This window comes from Panthera pardus, unplaced genomic scaffold (genome assembly GCF_024362965.1).
Source record: "Panthera pardus isolate Hobbes unplaced genomic scaffold, ASM2436296v1 HiC_scaffold_26, whole genome shotgun sequence".
NCBI lineage: Eukaryota > Metazoa > Chordata > Mammalia > Carnivora > Felidae > Panthera > Panthera pardus.
Window position 1 is genome coordinate 22,065,926 of NW_026526832.1, and position 21,614 is coordinate 22,087,539.

The window sequence follows — 21,614 nt, forward strand, 5'->3', positions numbered from 1 at the left end:
TCAAAGCTCTGAACCTTGATCCTCCACCTTCACTATCAGCTGACAGATGACCTTCTCACTTCGCTGAGAAAATGAGGCAAACAGAAGTGAATGATGTTCTTTCACAAAATTCACCACGCTATATCCATGTACTCTGCTTTCCTTCCTCTTAAAATGGGTCGCTTGTCCTGCCCTCCATTTGAGTCCTGGATCCCACCTCTTTACAGGTAGAGGGTGTAGGGAGGATAGGCGAATGGATGAGGGGGACTATTTTAGGTAGAGAAGTCAGAGAAGTCTTCTCTGAGAAGGTGTTTGTGCAGAGGTGTGAGTGAACTGAGGGAGACATGGAGAGATCTAGGGAAAGAGTGTTCCAGGTGGAAGGACTAGCAGAAGCAAAACCCTGAGATGGGAATGAAGTTGGTATATTAAGAAAACAAAAACAAAGTTGGTGAGGCTGGAGCATAATGACTGGAGAGAAGGCAGGTGCCTAATGGTACAGGGACTTAGAGACCATGCTAAGGAATTAGAATAAAATCCAAAGCGTGAAGGGAAAGTCATTCAAAGGTTTACAGCAGGGAAGAAATCTAACATTTTTTAAATGAATATAGCTTCTTCATGGAGAACTGGTTATACAGGGGCAACAGCAGAAGCAGGAAAATCAGTTAGGAGGCCAGTGCACTAAGCCAGTTAAGATCACAATGGCTTGAGCTGGTGGTAGTAGTGAGGAACTGAAAAGTGAATAAACTGACAGAACTCAGTACCTGTTAGACGTGGGAAGTGAGTAAAGCAAGAAATCAAAGACCACACTTGGATTTTTGTCCTGAGGCATCCTGGTTGGATTATAATCAAGGGGAAATCTGGAGGCAAAGCGAGTTTGGCAGCAAGAGGGGAATACAAAAGTAAAGAATAATCCTTCTGGGGGCTGGTTAAATTCAAGATACTTGTAACCACTACAATATATAAGGAGGGTTCATAAGGTATCAGTATAAAGCAACTTACTTTTTTTCCTCGCTGTCTATTTAAGCCTGTTCCGTTGATGTAGTTCTCCTGCCCTGCTTTACCTGTTTTATTTTCCTCATTGCACTTATTACCAGCTCACATATTACACACTTATTGGTTTATTGTCTGGCTCCCCCATGAAATGTAAGTTCCTAAGGATCAGAGATTTATCTCTTGTTTACCACTATGCCCCTCAAAGATTGCCCGGCTCAGAGTAGGTGCCTGTTATATTTTGAGGAAGCAAGCAAGCAAGCACAGGGGAGGATACTAAAACATGACAGTAAAAGGAGTTAAACTACAAAATAAAGTTTTACTAAAACTTCTATGAGTGAGTAAAAATAAAAGTAGCTCCCTTATCTTCTGGGGGTGGGAGTAAGGAACTGGAGAGACAGAGAAGAAGACGGAAAGGCTGTATATTCAGACTAACACACCATTCCCATATTGATTTCTAACCAGGAGATGAGGAGGGTGGGCTGTGACTTCTCCTCCAAATCCACTCCTAAAACAGGCTCTACTCCAGAGCCTTGTACATAGGGTAGAGAAGAAAACTGAAGGAGAAAAGTGGCAAGCAGACCTAGACCTGGAAGCAGTAGACTACGTTAGACCAGTCACATGGTCACCAAGTTTAATTGTAGTCACCTTAGGATGAGAAATCGGTGTTCTGTGAACACCTACATTTGTATACATTTTGCTTTTGGGGGCTTTTACTTCACTCCTTAAATTTTACCACATTGAATTTAGTACATGGTTCTTTTGATAATTTTCTGCCTGTTTTGGTTGAGTTAGGGGAAACAAAATGTAGGGCCTGGCTTGGGTGTGATAAGTGGTAAATAGCAGAGATACTAGAGACGGTGGGGAGACAAAAGAAGGGCAAAAATTCACAAGAAAGTAGGAAAATCTGATAGCCCACCCACCAGAGGGCATATCCATTGTGAAACTCTCAGGGAAATTCTCTCCATTCCCTCTGAATGCTTCTCAGTTTCTTCTACTCTCTCCCTTGCCTTGTTTGGGAGTAAAGGGGTACAGTCCCCTGCCTCCTCTCCTCCCGAAGGCCTGTCATACAGAGAAGCTCCCAGCTACTCAGACTTTGGTATCAGCAATTGCTACCTCGTGAATGGCAAAACAGGACCATCCCAGCACTCACCACATCCTGGTCCTCATCCCTTTCTATTTCTTGGCTGAGGGCCATGGAAGAAAAGTGCCCTTCAGAGTTGACCTCTTTGGGACTTGGTTTCTTTTCTCTCATGAAAACATAGAGGCTCTTTTTCCAGAAAGGATGATCCTTTGTTTCTGCAGGAAGGAACCAGAAAGAATTCTCTTAAATAGCAACTCAATTGCAGCGTTTAATATTTTAATTTGAAGTTGATGAGTTCTAACGTTTATTTATTTCTGATAGAACACAAAGTGGGGAGGAGAAGAGAGAGAGGGAGACACAGAATCTAAAGCAGGCTCCAGGCTCTGAGTGGTCAGCACAGGGCCTGATGCTGGGCTCGAACCCACAGACCATGAGATCATGATCTGAGCTGAAGTCGGTCGCCTAACCGACTGAGCCACCCAGGCGCCCCTGAAGTTGATAAGTTCTATTTGAATCTACACATTTTTATGAAAAAGAAACCCAAATAAATAGCATTACCTTACACTAATAATAGTTTCATTTGAAATCTCTTTGCTGCTTAATCAAACAGCTGAGTGAGGCTCTTTCAGGGTCAATGACCCCCTCAAAGAGCTGTCCACTGTGTCTTCCCAAGGAAGATCTAACTTGCCAAAAACAAATATGCCTCCCCCCACTCTCCGATGCCATAATTGGGATATTTCCCTAATTCGCAGACCAGAATCTAATCTTCCACCTCCTTTTTCCAAAGGGAACTCATAGACTTAAGTAGTCTAAAATACTGGCCCCCAGGTACTCCAACTTGCAATATTCTCCTTCAGATCTGGATCCCACTCTGCTAGAAGAGATATTTGAGGACAAAACCCCTCCTTTTACATTATATATAGAAATTAAATAGGATTTAAATGTTTACTATCCTAAAACCTGACCCAAACAGGTATGTATGAGACTGTGGCAGTTAGGGATTATACAGAAACTTACTCTATTGAAACCGAGTATACAAGAGTGTTTCTGACTCATTCCATTTTAAAGCCTTTAGCTACCAAGTGAATAAGGCTTAGCGCCAATACTTTCTATTATTCCTTAATTTCAGCTCCCATTCAAAAAGCAGCCAATAATTAAACCACACCTCTAGAACGACGGCCAGCTCCATCTCTAAAAGTCATCGGTTTCTACAGTTAGTCATTCTCTCTGCTGCCCATCCCAGCATCAAACATCTCTAAAAGCCCTGTGCCTTCTGCCATACTGCATTTATTTATCAAATTCTGAGCCTATTCAGAAAAAGGAAAGAGTACTGCAGCTAGGGACAGAGAATTGTACACCAACATCCTAAAGAATATTACACAAGCTCATTTTTCTTCTGCTTTGCTAGGGTTTTTTTGTTTTGTTTTGTTTGAGAGAGAAAGAGAGACCATGTGCAAGCACACTTGTGTAAGCGGGGGAAAGGCAGAGAGAGAGGAAGAAAATCTTACGCGGGCTCCACGCTCAATGTGGAGCCTGACACAGGGCTCAATCCCACAACCCTGGGATCATGACCTGAGCCAAAATTAAGAGTCAGACACAACCAATTAGGCTACCCAGGCACTCCAGGTTCTCGTTTTATTATCATCAACAGTTTTACTAAGGTGTAACTTACACATCATAAAATTCATTCATTTTAAGTGATTCAAATCAATGATTTTTAGTATATTTACAGAGTTGTGCAACCATCACCATAATCTAATTTTGGAACATTTCTATCAGTCTAAAAACCTCATGCTCATTTACAGTCACTCTCCATTTCCCAACCCTAGCCCTAGCTCAACAACAATCTACTTCCTGTCTCTATAGATCTGCCTTTCTGAACATTTCATATAAATACAAGCATACAATATGTGCTCTTTTGTGACTGTCCTCTTTCACTGAGTATAATAGTTTTAAAGTTCATCCATTTAGTAACATGTATCAGCACTTCTTTCCTTTTAATCACCAAATACTCCATGTATAGATACACCACATTTTGCTTATCCATCTACCAGCTGATGAATATTTGGGTTATTTCCACTTCTTGGCTATTGTGAATTCATGTATAAGTCTTTATGGACATATGTTTTCATTTCTCCTGGGTAGGAGCTGAATTGCTTAATGTTTCACATTTTGAGAAACTGCCAAACTATTTTCCAAAGTGACCATTTCACATTCCCTGCAGCAACATCTGAGGGTTCTCATTAGTTTTAATCAGATAGTTAAACACATTATGTAACTATATAGAGAGATCTCTTACTTTAATTCCATAACTAGTTAATTGAGATGATTCCCTCAGTCACACACACAAGAGTAAGGACCACCACTCTGCTTATAACATCTCTTCACTCTGACTATACCTACTATCCAACAAAAGTAGTCCAAAATTCCATTTTTACGGCTCCAACTCCAATGAAATATCTTCTAACTTTTAATTTTAACAATTTATTTTCTGTCTGTGCTTGTTATTTCTGAATGTATCAGCAGTTTGTGGGGTTTTTTGTTTGTTTTGAGAGAGAGAGAGAGAGAGAGAGAGCGAGCATGTGCACGTGCAAGTGGGGTAGGGGCAGAGAGAGAGGGGAGAGAGAATCTGAAGCAGACGCCATGCTGTCAACACAGAGCCCGATGTGAGACTTGAACTCGTCAACTGTGAGATCATGACCTCAGCCAAAATCCAGAGTCAGATGCTTAACCAACTAAGCCACCCAGGTGCCCCAGCAGTTTGTTCTTTAAGACCAGAAGAAGTTGAGGAAAGTTGCCACCTCACCCAGACACAGAAGTGGGAGACGCCTGATGTCACACTACAAGAGCCTGGTGTATGCCTCAGCACTGCTCCAAGAACTTGAAAGGATGGTGGGAGTGGAAACACAGCCAGGCGTCTTTAATGAAAAAACAGTAAAGCCATGGAATGCCAGACTTACTTGTAAATGAGTGCTTTTCCTGCTTCTTGAGATTCCAGGGGATGAGGAGCTCTTGCCACGGGTTTCAAATCAAAATTACCATTGTTAAAATTCACTTTCACTTTTAACCTTTAACAAGATAACATGTGTGAGGATGTTTTGAAGGATATTTTGAAAACGAAACAGTGATCTTAAAGTTTTGTTTATATACTCCTTAAAAGAAGTTTGAAAAACCACACACCACCTTGCACATTTTAAAACTGACACACCTAGGGGCACCTGGGTGGTTCAGTCGGTTAAGCGTCCGACTTTGGCTCAGGTCACGATCTCACAGTTCGTGAGTTCGAGCCCTGCGTCGGGCTCTGTGCTGATAGCTCAGAGCCTGGAGCCTGCTTCCCATTCTGTGTCTCCCTCTCTCTCTGCCCCTTCCCTGCTCATGCTGTGTCTCTCTCTGTCTCAAAAATAAATAAACATTGAAAAAAAATTAAAAAAAAAAAAACTGACACACCTAAAATTTTTCACTGTAAGTTTAAGTAACTTTGTTTCTCATTTCTCTTGTAACTCTTGTTTCAAACAGATTTGGGATAAGATGAGTGTTGTTGGTCTTACTATGAAACTTTAAGGATATAATTTGATAAAATGGATTTTAACCAACATATTAATAAAGCACACCAAATCTGAAAGTAATCACATAAAACTGTTAGATGAGCATTATAGCCAATGTACTTTGAAAATTTTATCAGTTCCACAAAACATTCCAGTTATATTCATAAGAAGTATCACTAAATTATAGGACTTTATTCCAAATTCAGAGCAACCCAACACAGACCAAGTACCCTGATTCTAAGGCAAGTCTTTAAATCTATCGATCATCAATCAACTAATTAAAGTAAAATAAAATATACATGACAGGGAAATACAGAAAGACCTATGGGTTGAATTTCCTTGCTTCATCATTAAAGGAATTCTCTTTAAAGACAGTATTTTTATTTATCCCTTTATTTGGCACCCTGGAATTTTTTACACCCAGGTTGAAAGGTATGACTTTCTTTTAAAAAGTGAGTTAAGATGTGATGTGAATGCAGGCTTGTTCCCAGGCAGATCAATTTTTAAAAAGAGTACATATAGACTTCAGAATCAGGAAAATTGAGTTCCTTAAAACTATCTGTGAATACCTTAGAAAGTCTATAGAAACCCGCTCTGTCTATGCCAGTTTGAAATTCACAGCTTAGAGGGAACCCACTCATTCTTTGAGGCATCACTATCTCACAAGAGATATTAAAGGGGAAAAAAAAAAGTCTTCTTAACACACACACACACAGTAGAGGCCAGAAATGTGGGAAGCTGGGTCCATCTATAGTGGTGGGCAGCAAGAGCAAGTAGAACACACCTGAAGGCAGATGCCAATAACAGAGTTAACTTGATACTAAGCCATGTACCAGCTATAATGTGAGGACACCAAACTTGAGACTGTCACACTAAGCATAGACCTTTTAAGGGAGCTTAAGTGGGCCCAGGTTAATGGTATCCTAGCTACAAGCAGAGGCAGAAACAGAAACAAATCCTCCCCTAGACTGGGCCAATAGGATACCCAAAGTTCAAATCATGTCATTAAATCATAAATAAAATTCACTAAGCAAAGCATATAAGAAAATAAACCATTATAATTGAGAATTAGCAGAGAAAACAATAGATTTAGCTTCTTCAAGGAATACAGAATTTGGAATTATCAAATGTAGAATGTAGTATATACCAATGTATTTTAAAGAAAGAAATGATCCAATCACCAATATAAGAAAACAGTTAAGAGCCTATCAGAAATGAAGAAGCATATTGGAAGGAGGAAATTTAAGAAATTTAAATGCTAATATTGAGCACAGTGAGGAAAGAATTAGTAAACTGGAAAACATATTCAAAACATATTCTATTCTAAGAAGATGGAAAATATGAAAGACAAATTAAAAGATACTAAGATATAAAAAAGTCTGATATATGTCTGAATCCAGACGCAAAAGGGAAAGAATAAAGAAAAAACAATAAAGAGATCATTGCTGTGAATTTTCCTGACTGATGAAAAACATGAATACAGAGATCCAGAAAGCACAATATATACCAGTAGGTTAAATAAAAAGAAATCCATACCTACACCTGTAGCAAGAGTACCGAACACTAAAGACAAAGATTTTATAAGCAGCCACGGAGAAAGGACAAAAATCAGAATGGCAGCAGACTTCTCATAAACAATAGAAACCAAAAGCAAGAGAATTATATCTTTAGAGCATTCAGATAAAATAAATTATCAACCTACAATGCAAACTGTCTTTAAAGAATGAGAATAAAATAAAGATATTTAAGGTACAGTAAAATTGAATATTGAAGGCTGAATTTCAGGGGGAAAATGTCTCCACTATTACAGTATAAAATGGAAGACAGGGAGGCCCTGGGCGTCTCAAGTCAGTTAAGCAACCGACTTTTGGTTTCAGCTCAGGTGAGGAACTCATGGTTTGTGAGTTCAAGTCCGCGTTGGGCTCTGCACTGACAGTGTGGAACCTGCTTGGGATTCTCTCTCTCTCCCTTTCTCTCTACCCTTCCCCTGCTCGCTCTGTTTCTCTCTCAAAATAAATAAACTTAATAAATAAATAAATAAAATGGAAGACAGAATGGCAACCCTCCTCTATGGAGGAGTCCCTCCTCTATACAGCGGTCTCCCATATTTATTTTCCTATGGATATGTCTGCTAAATCTTGGATTCACCCAAACTAGACATCATTTTTTTTAATTAATATAATTATATAAGACAAACATTGAATGATTTCAGTCCCAAGAAACTGATGCTCCTCTTCGTTATTTTATTTCTATCCAAGATCCCACTGTTATATTTTCTACTAGGCTGGGTTAAGTGTCCTTCCTCTGTGCTTCCATAATAACCTGTGCATATCAGTATTATCACATTTGCCACATTGTAATGGAATTATCTATTTTAAATGGCTATCTTCTCTAAGTTATTTAAAGCAATTACAACTCAACGCATGATACTTTGATTGAATTAATTTGATATAGGAGTTGAACTGTGTCCCCCAGAAAAGATATATTCAAATCCTAAACTCTCATCTCTGTGAATGTGACCTTGTTTGGAAATAAGGTCTTTGTAGATGTAATCAAGTTAAAATGAGGTCATGATGGATTAGGGTGGGCTCTAATCCAGTGTCAGATGTTATAAGAGGGAAACTGGATGCAGACACAGACGGAAGACCATATGACCATGGAGGCAGACATTAGAGTGTTAAGGCTGTATGTAAACCAACTAAAAAGGTTGCCAGCACCCACCAGCAGCTAGAAAGGAGGCAAGGAAGGAGCCTCCCCTAGAGCCTTCATAGAGGGAATGGCCCTGCTGACATCTTGATTTTATACTTCCAGCCTCCAGAACTATGAGAGAATAAATTTCTGTTGTTTTAAGCCACACAGTGTATAGCACTTTGTTACAAATGCCTTAGGAGACTAATATATAAGATAAATCTCAAATCTGAATTCCTCTCTGACTCTTTTCCCTGGCCTTCCAAATCTGGCCAACAAAATCTAAAATTCCTTTGTTTCATCACATCAGTCTCTTCATTTCAATTCCTTTTGCCACATCCTGAGGCCTTTATCAACAGAAGATAGATCCTTATAAAACTTCAACAATCTCCAGCTTCTTGTCCTATCTTATCTCCAATCTATCGTATACATCATATGCCAGATTAAAGTTTCCAGGATTTCATGCTGTCCTCAATGACTCCCCAATCCCTACATGATAAAATCCCAATTTTAAGCTGGTATTGAAGGCTTTTCGCAAAATGGCTCCGACCTAGTTTCACAGACTTAACCAGTGACTGGTCATATACTCATTCACTTCACAGATAAGCAGACAGTTGCAAACTGTGTGATAAGTGAAAAAATACATGTATGTCAACTGGTGGGACAAAAGAGGGACTGGACCAGACTGCCTAGTATAAGGAGGTGAACTGGAAATATTTCACAGAGGAAGTGTTAAAGTAGCATTTAACAAAGTCTTGGGAACAGTGTTTTCCTCAAAAAAAGAATGGGCACAGAGCAGAACACCAGAGAAAGGCACCATCAGTGGCAAAGAAGTATAGGAAGAGATCAAGAACTTCAGGTAAACAAGTGCAATGCCCTACCCCCTTCCTTGGATCCTTCCCTACTATAAAGCAAAAGCCTTAAGCTTCTGGAAAGAGGCAAGTAATTCTTCCCATCCCCCTCCAGAACAACAAGCAAAGATATACTGCTTCTGGGAGAGAAAAGCAAAACCTGCCTGCCTATGGAGGAGGAATAAGAGGGGTACACCCAGGAGCAAGGCAAGGATCCACTGCTACTAGGATAAGAACAGAAGCAAAAACCCTCTGTCCCAGGAGGAGGGACAAGAAACAGCTTTCAGTCCAGAATCCTATACCTATACCAAGCAGAGATCTGCTACTATTGGCAGAGGGGCAGGAAACTATCACCCAAGAACAACCACACAAGGTAGTTTGACTGCCACAGAGAGAAGGGGAAGGAACTCTAAGAACATGCTGCTCCTGAGGCCCAACCACATAGAACATGCCTAAAACTGAGGCAGGACAAGAAAACAGAAAAATTCCTCTGCTGCCACTATGAGCCTAGCAATAAGCAACAAGCAATAGCAGTGTATTTCTGGGGATGAAGCAAGAACACAGAGAGACTCACCCCACACCTCTCACACACACCTCTGTGATGCAGGCTTGCAGAGATAGCCAAAAAATGAAGAGGGAGCAGGAACACTTCAGAAACCCTTCTGGCCTACCAGCCCCCACCCTAAGCACAAGGTAACAGCAGCCCACCACTAGAGGTATTTGAAGCCTAAGGTGCACTAAAGGTAACAATAGCAATAATACCTAAACCCAGCTCAACTTCTGACTAGATAAGCCCAATTCTCCACACTAACGGTTGAAAGAAGAAAAAGCATATCTGTTTCTAGACATACTCCGTCTATACTGGTGTACCTCTAATGCCTGGCATTCAATCAAAAATAACAAGACACGCAAAGAAAAAAAAAAGGCAAGACACAATAACCTCAAATATCGAGCATTTAATAAAACATTACAAGATATTGGGGAGAGGGGCAAGACAAAATAACCCATTGTCAAGAGTGAAAGCAATCAACAGAACCAGATTGAGAAATGACCCCTCCCCCCTACCATGGGAACTATCAGATAAAGAATTTAAAATAACTATGATTAATATGTTAAAGCATCTAGTGGAAAGGTGAACATGTATAAACAGATGGCAAATTTCAGGAGAAATTAAAACTATTTTTTAAAAATCAAATGGAAATGTTAGAAATAAAAATCACATCAGAGACCAAGGATTCCTCTGATGAGCTGATCAACAAATGAGGCATGGCTGAGGAAAGGCTCAGTGAACCTAAAGATAGGTTAGTAGAAAAAAAAAAAAGATCGGTTAGTAGACATTGTCCAACTGAAATACAATTAGGAAAAAAAATTTTTTTAACACAAAAAACAAACTAAGAACTATGGAGCTATGAGACAATATAAAATGGTGTAACATACATATAAGGAGTCTCAGAAGGAAAAGAAAAACAAAGAATGGGGCATAAGAAATATTTCAAGTGATAATGGCCTCAAATTTTCCAAATAATGAAAGATGTCAAACCACAGATACAAGAATCTCAAAGAACCCTAAGTAGGATAAATAGAAAGGAAAATAAAGACGACATAACCTAGCTAATGAAAAGCAAAGAGAAAATCTTGAAAGTGCCCAAGAGAAAAGAAACATCACAAAGAGGAACAAAGAATTATGGATTCCTCATTGAAAAATGAAATTAAAAAAATCATAATTATGACAAAATTTATACCACTGTCTCCAGTTTTCAAATTCCAAGAGGTTCAATAATTTCTATTAACCATTACCTGCTCCTTTTACAAAATTCACTTTCTATGTAGGTTGTAGGCAGCATAAGCCATTTATTTGGAGTCATAAAGTGCCTTGAATTAGAAATTCTTGGAAACCTGGAATGCAGTTTGGCCTTCTCAACCTCTTTAAATTCTTTCATTGTACATATTTTTCCTGTAGGAAGATTAGTAACCTAAATCAGCACCCTTAAATGCAACTCCCATTGCTCCTGGGTTATGAAATCACGTAACAATTAGGCACTAAGTACCAGTCTCACACTGAAGAAGAGTTCTTTTATCATCATCTTTGTCATATTGTGCCTTTTTCAAAGGATCACGAAATGGTGGAATGGTAACCTACAAGAAAAGCAAGTGTTTAAGGGCAGGATTGCGTCTTTTTCAGTGTATCCTAGCCATCTGTGTATGACTCCTAAGCCTGAAAAAATCAAGAATATAGTATCTACAAACTACTTCAGTTTATCCATTTACAAAGAGATGGGGGCACTCCAATACATCTCTTTGCAAGGCCCACCAGTCATGGTTAGCTCTTGTGTTAATGGTTTTTTCAGATTATTGTGGATATTCTTCTTAGACACTATACCCAAATTCAATAAGTTGTAGTTTTTTAAAGGTTATGACATGAAATGTGAAACTATGTCAATAAATTATTCAACCTCAGTTACATAAAAACCCATTGGTCTATCTTGAACTTTGAATGGATCTTTTATCCATGTCATGGATTATTTGGAAGAAATTATATCACTGAGTTACATGAGATCTTCCAAATTGTCAATACATTTCATTATGCTATAATCACAGTCATTAACATCATTATCAATCTCATCAGAAAATTCTAAGAGTAACAGAAAGCTGTAACACTCATTATGCTGAATATTTTTCCAAAATTCAGTTTTTTGCTTGAAAGCTCACATTTTATCATTGGCAACAAACACTGTCAGTTATTTTTCTTGAAGTGACTTCATTACTTTTCCAAAAAATGTCTGCCAAATATCCAAAACTTAATAACTACAATTTATAAATCCTTCTTTAAGAAAAATGTACCATGAAAAAAAAAATCAACCAGTATAGCTGATAATTCAAGCAATCATGCTGCATTTCAGTAGGCAGAAGTACTGTTTCCATATTTACCATTTCATCACATAGAATATTAAAAAGACGTATACTTAGATGTGAGCAAGATTTAATAAAATTAATAATTTTTAGTGTTTGGTCAAGGACATCCTTAAGTGAAATTGCAATTTTTTAAATGTGAGTACATGGCAATGAAGAATAATGACTGGTATGATTTGGTGACACTGATTTAAGTTGTTATAAGTACCAACAGCTTTACCCACCATTGCTTTTGCACAATCAAAGTCAATGTCAACACTATAAAAAAGGTAAATAATATTTGGCACTATTATGAAAACAATTGGCCTAATAGGTCCCTTAAAAGGGTTTCAGGGCCCTCAAAGATCTATGTACCTCACTCTGAGAACTGCTGTTATAACCTCAACGTGTTCCACTTAAGAGGTCACCTATCAGGTTCATTTATAAAAGCAGAATGGCTGGGAATGCAAGCTGGTGCAGCCACTTTGGAAAACAGTATTGAGTTTCCTCAAAAAACGAAAAATAGAACTACCCTACTACCCAGCAATTGCACTACTAGGCATTTATCCAAGGGATACAGGTGTGCTGTTTTGTAGGGACACATGTACCTCCATGTTTATAGCAGCACTATCAACAATAGCCAAAGTATGGAAAGAGCCCAAATGTCCATCAATGGATGAATGGATAAAGATGTGGTGTGTATACACACACACACACACACACACACACACACAATGGAGTATTACTCAGCAATCAAAAAGAATGAAATCTTGCTATTTGCAACTATGTGGATGGAACTGGAGGGTATTATGCTAAGTGAAATTAATCAATCAGAGAAAGACAAAAATCATATGACTTCACTCATATGAGGACTTTAAGAGACAAAACAGATGAACATAAGGGAAGGGAAACAAAAATAATATAAAAACAGGGAGGGGGACAAAAGAGACTCATAAACATGGACAACAAACTGAGGGTTACAGGAGGGGTTGTGGGAGGGGGGATGGGCTAAATGGGTAAGGGGCACTAAGGAATCTACTCCTGAAATCATTGTTGCACTATATACTAATTTGGATGTAAATTTAAAAATTTTTTTTTAATTTTAAAAATTAAGAAAAAAAAAGAAAAGCAGAATGGCAAAAGAACAAACTTGAATTTTGATACCAAAAAGATATAGTTTCAAATCCCAATTCTGTCCCTTAACTAGTTATTATACTAGTTAGTAAACTAAGGCTCTAACTTTAAACTCTCAGTTTAACTCCTACCTATTAAAATAGGGACAATGGCACATGCACACACCCCAATTTGGCAAAAAACAAAAAACAAAAATCTGCTTTGCCTGCAAATGCCAACAGTTTAAAATGTCTATGACTCAGGTGCCTGGGTGGTTCAGTTGGTTAGATATTCGATTCTTGATTTGGCTCAGCTCAGGATCTCATGGTTTGTGAGTTCAAGCCCCACATCAGGATTTGCACTGACAGTGTGGAGCCTGCTTGGGTTTCTCTGTCTTCTCTCTTTCTGCCCCTCTCCCACTCACTCTCTCTCAAAAATAAACATTTAAAAAAATAAAATGTCAATGACTCAAGGATTTTAATTTTGTTTAATAATATCCACTATTAGCAGGCTGCCTGGGTGGCTCAGGTGGTTAAATGTCCTACTTCAGCCCAGGTCATGATCTTGCAGTTCATGAGTTCAAGTCCCGCACCAGGCTCTGCACTGGTTATGAGAAGCCTGCTTGGGATTCTCTCTCTCTCTCTCTCTCCCTCTCTCTGCCCCTTCCCCACTTGTGCTTTCTCTCTCTCAAAATAAATAAACTTAAAAAAAAGAAAGAATATCCACTATTAGCAAAAGTGTGGGAAAATGGACTCTGGTACGGGTATAAATTTATACAACTATTCTGGAGGACGATTTGGCAATATGAATCAAAATCATGCATAACCTTTAACTTAGCAATTCTACTTCTAGCAAGTTACCCTAAGGAAAAAATTAAACAGTTACAGGGAAGTTCATCATGTCATTTATAACAATAATATGTCCAAAACAATCTAAATGTTCAAAACAGGGAATATGTTTTTAAAAAATGGTGGTATAGCAAGATACATATATGGTTAGAAACACCATATATGTTCTGCTATTTACAGCTGTGTGATTGTGAAAAGTAACTTAACCAGTCTGTGTCTCACTTGCCTCATCTGCAAATTACTTCATGTGGGAGTAGTAAAGATGGGGGAAAAAAAAAAGTCCTAACATTTGGCTAAGCCCTCAGTGTAAGTTAGCAGTTATTATTAATAGAATACTATGCAATGATTAAAATTATGTATTTACATTTATTGACAAAGAGCAAATCATAAAACTATTGATAAAAAAAAGGGGAGCATCTGGGTGGTTCAGTCAGTTGAGCAACCAACTCTTAATTTCGGCTGGGGTCATGGACTGAGTCCCGTGTCAGACTCCACACTGAACATACAGCGTGCTTGAGATTGTCTCTCCCTCTGCCCCTCTCCCCTACTCATGCTATAGTTCTCTCTTGAAATTTTAATGTTTACTTATTTTTGAGAGAGAGAGAGAGACAGACAAAGCATGAGTGAGGGAGGGGCAGAGAGAGAGGGAGACAGAATCTGAAGCAGCCTCCAGGCTCTGAGCTGCCAGCACAGAGCCTAACGCAGGGCTTGAACCCACTAACCTTGAAATGACCTGAGCCGAAGTTGGACGCTTAATGACTGAACCACCCAGTCGTCCCAATCTTTCTCTCTTTAAAACACACACACACACACACACACACACACACACGCACACACACACACACAAAACTATTGAGGAAAAAAATGCAGGGTATGAACCTAATGTGTGTTACTCCATTTTTGTAAAATAAATCTATTTTACAAAGAAATCTTGGATATCCAAAATGATATTCAGGGAAGTGTTAATGAGTTCATTCTGGGTAATGGAATTGTGAGTGGTTTTATTTAAGTATCAATTCTGTTCATTTATCATGAAAATGTATTACATTTGTAACAAACTTTTTAGAGTCTTTGAAAATTTTAAATGTTACCTATCATCCGAGTATTATATAATTTTTCAAATTTTACTGAAGTTTAATTTACTTTGGACTTTGTTGTTTTTTGATTTGGGTTTTTTTTTTTTTTTAGTTTATTTATTTTGAAAGAGAGCATGAGTGAGTGGGTAAGGGGCAGAGAGAGAGGGAGAAAGAATCCCAAGCAGTTTCCGCACCGTCAGCACAGAGCTTGATGCAGGTTCAATCTCACCAACTGCGAGATCATGACCTGAGCCAAAGTCAAGAGTCACCTAGGCACCCCTGGACTTCGGGGTTTTTTTATTCCTAAGATATGGAGATGGGAAACAATTCTTAAGATGTTACTGCATTCTGGGGCACCTAGGTGGCTCAGTCAGTTGAGCCTCCAACTTCAGCTCAGGTCATGATCTCACAGGTCAGTTCATGGGTTTGAGCCCCACATCAGGCTTGCTGCTGTTAGCACAGAGCCTGCTTTTGATCCTCTGTCCCCCTCTCTCTGCCCTTCCCCCACTCACGCTCTCTCAAAAAAAAAAAAAAAAAAAAAGATGCTACTGCATTCCTGGGGAATCACTAAAGGACTACCCATACATTAGGGCTGCTCAAAAAAACCAACCACATAATATCAAAAATTAGAAGTCTATCGTACCTTCAGAAAATTCGGGTCCTCTTTGTTCATATAAAAAGGATCATACTCTTTCGGATCATAATGCTCTATAAATGCATTTCCCTACAGGAAGGAAATAAAACTACACATAACAAGAGGTGCACAACTTTGAGCATAACAGGAGTCAAGATTCAAACACACAATTCCATTCTTCTGCTTCAAAACGGCATTAATGACAAATACAAAATGGAAGGAAAGGCCAAATTTGAAGTTAAACTTAAGGTAGCCAAGTAATAAATATTATAGCGATAGAAGGGATCTACTTAAAATTTGTTATAAGTAATAATGAATGTTGGAACACTAACAGATTTGGGAAATTGTTTTTAAATGTTTAGTCAACATCTCAGATCTCTTAGAAATGCCAAAACAGAAATATCTTATAGTTTTGTAAATAACTGTGTTCTAGAACTATACCTATCTATCGAACCTAGAGGCCAAATTTAATTGGTATACAAAATATTACATGAGAAAAGCAAAGAATAATAACTCTAATATACACATTTAAATCCAGACCTAACCCTCTTCCCTCCATACTTTCCACATGTCCTAGATTTAGGAATAGTATATGCTCTAACAGAGTAGAGATTATACATATATAGAGTGAAAGAGATAAGCTGTTTGAATGATTATAATCACCATTTTAAACCAACTGAAACAAGTATCAAATGACTTCTTAGTACCTTTTTATTTACATGTTTTAAAAAACCATCTAATTCTTCTTGTCTCCTTTTTTTAATATTCTTATGTGAACAAACTTTTTCTATAATTTTCTTCTGGAGAGGATATGCCACGTGGTCAGTCCATCTTTTATATAACCTCTCTTTTCTTCTTGCATTTAAGAAGTCATGATGTTGTAAATACTTATCTAGTTCCTATTAAACAATGACAGAAAAGGCAATTATCCTGAAGTTATTTTGTACTAAAATTTAAACTTCATTTATATTCCTAAGAATAACTCACAAAGTCATTCGCTGATTTATTTGGCTTCTACTGTGTGATACACACTACACTAGAAATGATGAATATATAGATTAATTAGACAACATGCCTACTCTCCCTAGAGAGATAGACTACAAGACAAATACACAAAATAGGAGGGACAATATAGCAACATGTATGTGTGTGTATATATAATATACACATATGTATACATATACACATATAGGTAATACATATAGATTGTCTGTAATATATATAGATATAAGCATGTATCTATAAAAGAACTAAAAACAAAGACTCAGATACTTATATACCAATGTTCGTAACAGCATTATTCACAATAGCCAAAAGATGAAAACAACCCAAGTGTCCATCAGCAGATGAATGTATAAACAAAATATGGTATATACACAAAATGCAATATTATACAGCCATAAAATGGAATGAAGTTCTGACATAGGCTACAACATGGATGAATCTTGAAGACAATATGCTAAGTGAAATAAGCCAGACACAAAAGGACAAATACTGTAGGATTCCACTTATATGAAATTATCTAGAGTAAACAAATTCATAAAGACAGATGGTAAGCCAGAAGTTACCAGAGGGACCTCTGGGGAGGGAGGAATGGAAAGTCATTACTTAATGCATATACAGTTTTGGCTGGGGTGATGAAAAGTTTTAGAGATAAATAAATGGTGATGGTTTCACAACATCCATCTATTTGGAAATAAATAGTAATGATGATTGCACAACCTGTGAATAATTAATGTCACTGAATTGTACACTTAAAAATGGTTAAGGGGCACCTGGGTGGCTCAGTCAGTTAAGTGTCTGACTCTTGATTTTGGCTCAGGTCATAGATCTCAAGTTCATGAGATCAAGACCTGTGTCAGGCTCCACAATGGGTGTGGAGCCTGCTTAAGATTCTCTTTCCTTCTCCCTCTGGCCCTTCCCCTCAAGTGTGCACTCTCGCTCGCTCTCTCTCTCTCATAAAAAAAAAAAAAAAAAGGTTTAAAATAGCTAATTTTATGTTATATATATTTTACTACAATGGAAAAAAGTGACTAATTTTTTTTTTTTATTCCTACAGTGGGACACATTTGAGATGGGCCTTAAAGGAGTTACCTAGGGGGCACCTGGGTGACTCAAGCAGTTGACCATCCAACTTAGGCTCAGGTCATGATTTCACAGCTCATGAGATCGAGCCCCACATCAGGCTCTGTGCTGACAGCTCAGAGCCTGGAGCCTACTTCAGATTATGTGTCTCCCTCTCTCTCTCTCTGCCCTTCCCCAACTCATGCTTCCTTGCTCTCTCTCTCTCTCTCAAAATATAAGGAGTTATCTAGGAAGAGAAGGTATGAGAGAATGTGGAAGAAGAAAAATCTATTGGGAAAAAAAAAAGACAAGAGTAAACAGGCAGAAATGTAGCACAACCTGGATGAAATGGCAAGCAGCCTGTAAATAAAGAAAATGACTGATTTAGGCTATACACTAAACTTTTTTTATCCAAAACTTATCCCCTTTCATCTAGCAAATGAAATCATGTGATTACTACAATCAACCACATGAAATTCAAAATGAAAAAAAAATAAACCAAGAACCCTGAGAGCTTCTCTAACTCATACCCCTTCTTAGATTCAGGTCATAGCACACTTCAACCTTTTTTTTTTTTTAAGTAGGCTTCATGCCCAGAGCAGAGCCTAATGCAGGGCTTGAACTCATGACCCTGAGATCAAGACCTGAGCTGAGATCGAGTCCGATGCTTAACCAATTGAACTACCCAGGAGCTCCACACTTTAATCATTCTTAACGAATAGCTCTTTTCCTGTTACCCACTCCAGTGCTCACCACACGTGGACATTCATCTTGTCTTATAATTAAGCCCGTGCTGATACAGTTAAAGCCTTCTTCTACCTATGCATACCTGAGTAATAATGAGTCCCAATAACAGCTCTTAAAACTCGTAAGAATACACAGTGACTCCACAGAAGCCCCATTAGATGAAAGAACAAGTGACTAGGGGAAAACTCTTATATAAAAGTATCTGTGAGGGGCATCTGGGTGGCTTAGTCGATTAAGCATCAGACTCTTGGTTTCAACTCAGGTCATGATCTCACGGTTCATGAGTTCAAGCCTTGCATCTTGTGCTCTAAGCACAGAGCCTGTGTGGGATCCTCTCTCTCTACCTCCCTCTGCCCCTCCCCTGCCCACACTCTCTCAAAATAAATAAATAAACTTAAAAAAAGTATCTGTGAAAGAATCCCCACAAATAAAAAGATAGGAAGTCAATTAAAACAATCTCAGATTTCTCTTAAGGTTAATCCTAGGAACTAATGAGTGTTTTCAATTCTATTTTCCATCTAAAAGGGAAAAACAAAATTAATTTTTAATCATGACACATTCTGTAGCCAATTCTTACCTTAATTACATGATTTTCTCTATATAATATTGATTGAATAGCTGCATCAATATCTTCTTTAGCTAATACCTATAATTACAGAATGAAATTTTGAAAATCAAATCTTAAAAAAAATCAAATTATTAATACTATCTGGACTCACAGACATCTCCCTGGAAAGTTCTCCATAAATACAATTTTTCTACCTCAAATCATATCATCCAGTACTTTTAAAGAGCATTTGAATCTTTCTGCTATTTGCTATAGCTCATCCAAGGGCAAAAAATAACTCAGATCACAGACATTTTGAATTCCAGCATGGACAAATGACTTGCCCAGAGTCACATGGTAAGCAGAACTCATCTTTTTTTTCCACATTTCATAGAAGGCTTTCACCTTTATGGGTTAAAACACAATCAGGCCTCTATTTGAATTCATTCAATCATTAGTGAATTCTACTTTAATTCATTTAGTCATTATAGCTATCAAATACTAATAATAAATTTGTTTATATACAAGTAATTTTTAGATTTTATTTTTTTTTATTTAAAAAAAAATTTTTTTTTTAACGTTTGTTTATTTTTGGGACAGAGAGAGACAGAGCATGAACGGGGGAGGGGCAGACACAGAGAGAGGGAGACACAGAATCGGAAGCAGGCTCCAGGCTCCGAGCCATCAGCCCAGAGCCCGACGTGGGGCTCGAACTCACAGGACAGCGAGATCGTGACCTGAGCCGAAGTCAGACGCTTAACCGACTGAGCCACCCAGGCGCCCCTCATTTTTAGATTTTAAAGCAACACAATCTTCAGGAAATAGTCCATAACATTAATTTTTTTCCATTTTTATAACAAATCTTCCACAATTAATATCCGCCAGAAATACAAGAGGTTGTAATTAATGTCATTGAATTGTACACTTAAAAATGGTTAAAAATAGTGAACTTTGATACTATATTTATTTTACCACAATGGAAACATGATTAATTTTTTTTGATTGCCCAAAGTGACAGACATTTTGGGTGGGCCTTTAAAATCCATTCATAATTACACAAAAAATATTCTCAAATTAACTATCATTGGAAATAGCTGTTTTCAGTTCCACTACTCTTGTTTTCAAAACAGATGAGTAAAATCTGAAAATCCAAGAACCTAACTTCCCAAGGATGGTTAACACCCAAGTAAATTAGGGGTCATGGGAGTTAAGCAACAACTAGAAGCCTAGAAAATCCTGCCTGCAGACAAGAATTTAATCTCAAATGTATCTAACTCCAGATTCACTTTCTTTGTTCTTTCTGCCTCACAGGATTGCTATTCCTGGCAAATCTGTTGTTCTCAAAACCAAGATGGGTACTGAATTAATATTCTAGACAAAAATAGAAAAAACAATCTGAAGACACTGGAGACTGACCCAAAACAGGGAGAAACAAGAATGTAGTCAATAATTAGAAAAAGAGACTAACGGCAGTGGATAAATTTTCAGTTTTTATGGACTTTTGTCTAAGAGCAGGCCTCCATCAGAGCTAAAGGAGAGGGCTCAAACTCTGAAACATGAAGTTTTACAAAATTCAAGAATTAGAAGACAGAGTTCAGGGAAACCAGAGGAGCTGGAAAGTCAAAGGAGAAATACCTGAAAGGAGAAAATCATAGAGCGGATGCCACAAATTTTACAAATTAATTGACCAAATCTCTGGCAGATCCTTGAACTGTGTATGTACAAGGCAGACTCCTTTGGAAAACAGTTTGGCACTTTCATAAAAAGTTAAATTCTTGGGGCGCCTGGGTGGCTCAGTCGGTTGGGCAGCCGACTTCGGCTCAGGTCATGATCTCGAAGTCCGTGAGTTCGAGCCCCACGTCAGGCTCTGTGCTGACAGCTCGGAGCCTGGAGCCTGTTTCAGATTCTGTGTCTCCCTCTCTCTGACCCTCCCCCGTTCATGCTCTCTCTCTCTCTCAAAAATAAATAAACGTTAAAAAAAAAATTTTTTTTTAAAGTTAAATTCATTTACCATATGACCCAGTCCTTCTACAACTAGATATGTACCCAAGAGAAATGAAAGTGTATGTCCATAAAAAGACATGTGCATGATTGTTCCTAACAGCTTTATTTGTGACAGCCAAAAAATGCAAACAACCCAAATGTCCATCAGCAGGATGGATAAACTATACAGCATTTAGCAAATAAGTAAATAAAATACTGATACATGCCACAACACAGATGAATCGCAAAATAATTATGCTGAGTAAAAGCAGCCAGGCAAAAAGCATACTGTAAGATTACATCTGCATAAAATTTTTTAAGGGCAAAATTAACCCAAGTGACAGCAAATCAGTGATTGCCTTGGTTGGGGATAGGCAAAGGAAGGAGGGTAGGTACAGGAGGAGGAAATTTGGGGCATAATGAATACGTTCATTCTCTTAATTGTGGTGGTTTCACGTGTGGCCACATGTGTCAAAAATGTTCAAACTGTACACTTCAAATATACGCAGTTTATTGTGTACCAATTATACCTTAATAAAGCTGTTTAGAAAAAAAGAAATTACAATCGTTTTTCAA

At 38.0% G+C, this 21,614-nt stretch overlaps 1 protein-coding gene across 1 annotated transcript in view; it reads right to left on the minus strand.

Moving 5' to 3' along the window:
• FAM228B (family with sequence similarity 228 member B) overlaps positions 1-21,614 on the minus strand; it is a 23,146-nt gene continuing 1,532 nt past the window's right edge. Inside the window, 10 exon segments of the mRNA XM_053891224.1 lie at positions 1-63; positions 1,410-1,526; positions 2,123-2,218; positions 2,220-2,268; positions 5,014-5,121; positions 10,935-11,091; positions 11,186-11,273; positions 15,707-15,787; positions 16,405-16,596; positions 19,086-19,154. Of these exon segments, the coding sequence (XP_053747199.1) occupies positions 1-63; positions 1,410-1,526; positions 2,123-2,218; positions 2,220-2,268; positions 5,014-5,121; positions 10,935-11,091; positions 11,186-11,273; positions 15,707-15,787; positions 16,405-16,596; positions 19,086-19,154 (1,020 nt within the window).